The sequence below is a fragment of the Triticum dicoccoides genome, chromosome 6B (assembly GCF_002162155.2).
Source record: "Triticum dicoccoides isolate Atlit2015 ecotype Zavitan chromosome 6B, WEW_v2.0, whole genome shotgun sequence".
NCBI lineage: Eukaryota > Viridiplantae > Streptophyta > Magnoliopsida > Poales > Poaceae > Triticum > Triticum dicoccoides.
The window spans coordinates 357,184,916-357,189,478 of record NC_041391.1 but is presented as its reverse complement, the minus strand read 5'-3'; the positions used below and the strand labels follow the sequence as shown (position 1 = coordinate 357,189,478).

At 49.8% G+C, this 4,563-nt stretch overlaps 1 protein-coding gene across 2 annotated transcripts; it reads left to right on the top strand.

Moving 5' to 3' along the window:
* The first annotated feature begins 369 nt into the window (after positions 1-369).
* Positions 370-4,127, top strand: LOC119320103 (mucin-7-like). Of its 2 annotated transcripts, none has more exons than XM_037594231.1 (2): positions 370-872; positions 3,873-4,127. In XM_037594231.1, exons 1-2 carry the CDS (start codon positions 381-383, stop codon positions 3,942-3,944), a joined length of 564 nt encoding a protein of 187 aa, XP_037450128.1. In that variant the 5' UTR covers positions 370-380; the 3' UTR covers positions 3,945-4,127. The 2 variants fall into 2 exon arrangements, with proteins under 2 accessions (XP_037450128.1, XP_037450127.1); XM_037594230.1 differs by having other exon boundaries at positions 370-879.
* The last annotated feature ends 436 nt before the right edge of the window (positions 4,128-4,563 follow it).

The window sequence follows — 4,563 nt, the reverse complement described above, 5'->3', positions numbered from 1 at the left end:
TTCAAAACATCAAGTCCAAAATTCAAATTTATCAAACATGCAAACTAAAATGTTCAAAGTGTGGCAAATATTCCATAACTAATTATGGTGGTGACCCCACACTTTTGTAAAGTATTAAAATGCCCTTTTGTGAATATAAAGTGGGTTTAACAATTAATTAAATGCCTTTTCTAATTTATAAAATATTGAACTATTTCATTTGAGCCAAACTTTTTCTGCCATCTAAGGACATTGTCTAGTATTTATATGACATGATTCACATTTTACAAAAATTGTTTGGTGGGTCAACTAAATGCAAAACAGGAGCTCAAAAACAAACAGCCACGAAATTGAAAAACAAAGGTAAAAAACAAAAGGAAACAGCCCACCCCCTTGTCCCCATGGGCCTTAGCCCACCCAGCCGGCCCAACGTCTCAGCCAGCCCACCTACCCCATCGGTCGCCTTCGCCTACTGTTCTCCTGGCGCGACCGCTACAGGGACACGTCCCTGTCGGACCAGCTCGCCGGCGCCGCCCCGAGGGGATAAGGGCGCCGTCCCCTCGACGCCTCGAGCCCTCCCGTCCACTCACCGCTCCCCACTTGCGGCCCCTCGCTCTCTCTCTTGCCCACGCACTCGTCACCTCCTCCAGATCCATCGCCGAGCGCGGTCGTTGCCGCTCGCCTCACTCTGCCATGGCCAGCAGGCACATCTCGCCTCGCCGTTGCATCCACAAAGACCGCCGTCGTCCGCTGCGTCTACTACGGAGACGAAACGAGCCGGAACCCCTTCCATCGTCGAGCCGGCCCTCTGCTTCCACCTCCGGCCACCGAAGGCCGCCGCCGTCGTTCTGCTGCACCGAGCCTCCCCCGAGCCCGCTCATGCACATCTGCAGGTCCGCGGTGAGCAACAACGTCGATCCCCTTTCTTCCCTGTCGTTTCCCGTGCCTGTAGACCTCGTTGCCGTCATGGTCGAACCTGCAACCGCCGACGAGCTCGCCGTCGTGGCCTCAGTCGCGGTCGCGTGCGCACGAGCTCACCGTCGAGCTCCTGCGATTCCCAAGGAGCCCGACGTGCGCACGCACGCAGCCCCATGAACCCCCCTTGCCCCCTGAGCTCGACCTCACCGTTTTGCGCGCTCACGCGTACGCCGTGCAGCGCCGCGCCCGCCGCCCAGCTCGTGTGCATGCAGTTGGTGCTCTACTGAATGTACTGCTGCTGCTGAATGTGACTGTAGCTATATGGCTAGCTTTAGGAATTTTACACTGACTAACCTCCTAGACAGCCTCTAAACTGCTGTTAATTAACTGTTGACAAGACTAAAATAAATATAGGTAGAAAGTACAGTTGACAAACTTCATTTTACCCCACTGGACCAAATCCATTTGATGTGCGGTTTAAATGCTATGAAAATCACAAATTGCTACCTTCGGTCAATAGAGAACATAATTAACACCTAGCATAGTGTGTTGCGTGTCGTGTGTGGTCTGTGCGTGTGTGCACAACCAGCCTCACGGCTGTGCCACCAGGCCGGCCCTTGTTTAGTTTAGTTGGTAATACTTTAGTGCTCAATTAGTATAACAACAAATGACAAGTGGTCCCCTCTGTTTATTAGCTTTAGTTAGTTGTTCTAAAAAGGCTAAGTCTATGATAAATGGGCCCCGCTGTTAATTAAGCAAGGTTTCCTAAAACTACTAAACTTAGAGTCAATGACATGTGGACCCACTTCTACTATTCATCGGCTGACTAGTCTCTGTTAACCTGGTCAACTGGGCCCTCTGGCCCCATCTGTCAGCCACATATGCACAATGTAGGGTACACTTCTGTGTACCCGTAGCATTTACTGTATATTTTCAAAAAAATAATAATTTCAAAAATCATTTAAAACTTTGAAATTGAATTTAAGATAATCCGTAAATCGGATGAAAAAGTTTTATACATGAAAGTTGCTCGGAACGACGAGATGAATCCGAGTACACTCTCCGTTCATCTGTCACGTGCCCCTATCATAGAGAACATGCAACTTTCCCCCTCCGTTTCATCTGTCCGAAAAATGCAAACTTCGGGTAAACATTCCCGGATGTTATCCCCCTTCGCCGGTAACGTGTAGCACCACGTTAGAACGCATCTAGCTCCGACTGTTGTCCTGTTATGCTCTTGCTTGCTATGTATTTACTGTTTCTCCCCCCTCTTCTCCCCGGTAGACCCCGAGACTGTCGCTGATGCCGCTGTGTTCGACTACGTCGACGACGACCCCTCCTTGCCAGAGCAACCAGGCAAGCCCCCCCTTTGATCATCCCGATATCGCCCATTCCATTCTCTCATGCTTGCATTAGATTTTGCTACTGTTATTGATTGCTCCTATTCTGATGCATAGCCTGCTTTTGTATCTGCTGTTGTACCTTATCTGATTATCCTAAACTGCTTAGTATAGGTTGGTTAGTGATCCATCAGTGACCCCCACCTTGTCCTTGTTGCCCCTGCTTCATCATTGAAGACCCGATCAATGGGACCGAAGACCAGGCCCCGGCACCGCACATCACTTTCCCCTTAGTTTCTCAACACTACTGGGTTACTATCGAGTACCGAGGGTGAACCTCTTCAGCACTTCTGATGTTAACCCTGTAGTGTAGTCATTCGGTCGTGGTCACCGAGGGTGATTTCCTCCTTAACCACTTCCGATACGACTCTGTCGTGCAACCCCTCAAGTGTGAACCTCGGGGGTGATTCCTCTTACGTTCACCTTGATGATTACATCTAGTGGAATTCATCGGGGGTGATTCCTCGGGTTTTCCCCTTGATGTTTGGACACACGGATACTTGGACTTTACCCCTATTACTTGGAAAGACGGGTCGACCCTGAGGGGTACCCGCGCGAGCTTAATTGCGAGTGATGTGGAGACGGGTTGACCTGGAGGGTGCCCGCGAGATAATTACGAGGCGTGGCCGGGCATTCCTAGTCCTTGCCGCAAGTCCTCGAGACGGGGCAACGGGGTCACATCTTTCGTGAGTCTCTGCTTGTTACCGCGTGTTCCTAATCCACTACGATTTGGATATTTGATCCGAGGGGCCTCTGGCCTGATAGCACTAACCATCACGTGGGCATAGTCTGGGCGTTCTGCGTCATATACATCAGCCGAAGCTTAATAGACGTCAGCGACTGAGCGGCGCGCGCCGGGTTGGACTGGTAAGCACCTACCTTTTTTAAGGAGGTAGCTAGGTCTACTCACCGGCCGCGTTCGCAACGTGCAGGAGTTCCCGGGGAGATGGCCCATGACCCCTGGGGGCATAGGTTTAGTCCGGCGTGCTGACCTCTCTGTTAAGTCTAGGTCGGGTTGCGGCTTATTGTTTGGCCGAGGCCGGGCATGACCCAGGAAAGTGTGTCCGGCCGGAGTTAATCGAGCGTGGTGGGTAAGTTGGTGCACCCCTGCAGGGAAGAAAACATCTATCGATAGCCTGTCCTACAGTAACGGACACTTGGAGTTGTATCCCGATCGATACAACTAGAACTGGATACTTGTGATGAGAACTGGATGGTGATGAGGATTTGATTGTGATGATAACTGGATAGTATGGCTCTGGGATTTCTTTCTCGCAGGGAGTCGAGAAAGGATCTCTGGCCGAGGTTGATAACACTACTACTACTTTACCTTATGCTACTCTACTCCCTCCTGTTTGCTGCAAGATGGTGGTTTCCAGAAGATGCTAGTCTTCGATAGGACTAGGCCTTCTCTCTATTCTGGCATTTTTGCAGCCCAGTCCACATATAGAGGCTTCCTTTGATAATGTTGCATCTGTAGTGTAGATCCTTGCTTGCGAGTACTTTGGATGAGTACTCACGGTTGCTTTGCTCCCTCTTTTTCCCTTTTCCATTCTTCTCGGATGACGCAACCAGATGACGGAGTCCAGGAGCCAGATGACACCTTTGACGACTACTACTACCCCGAGGGTGCCTACTACCACGTGACGGACGCCAACGACCAGGAGTAGTTAGGAGGCTCCCAGCCAGGAGGCCTTCCCTTTTCGATCATAGATGCTTTTGTGCTAGCCTTCTTAAGGCAAACTTGTCTAACTTATGTCTGTACTCAGATATTGTTGCTTTCGCTGACTCTTGTGTTTTCGAGCTTATGTATTCGAGCCCTCGAGGCCCCTGGCTTGTAATATAAAGCTTGTATTATTTTAATTTGTGTCTAGAGTTGTGTTGTGATATCTTCCCGTGAGTCCTTGATCTTGATCGTACACATTTGCGTGTATGATTAGTGTACGATTGAATCGAGGGCGTCACAAGTTGGTATCAGAGCCGACTGCCTGTAGGTAGCCCCCTTTCCAACTCCTTGGCCGAAGTCGAATCTAGTCACTACAAAAACTTTTACTAACATGGTTGTGTGGCTTACGGGCCCACGTTGCCATTGGGAGGTATTAGGATCTTTTATTTCTCGTCTATGCTCTGGGACTCTGATCTCTCTTCCATTCGGGTTAAACATTTTACTAACTCTGACATTAGGTTCTTGTACCCGATTCCTCCCGGAGAGCCCTGACATTACCAATGATCGTTTGCTTTGCCAGAAGATTTTGCAGATACTCCT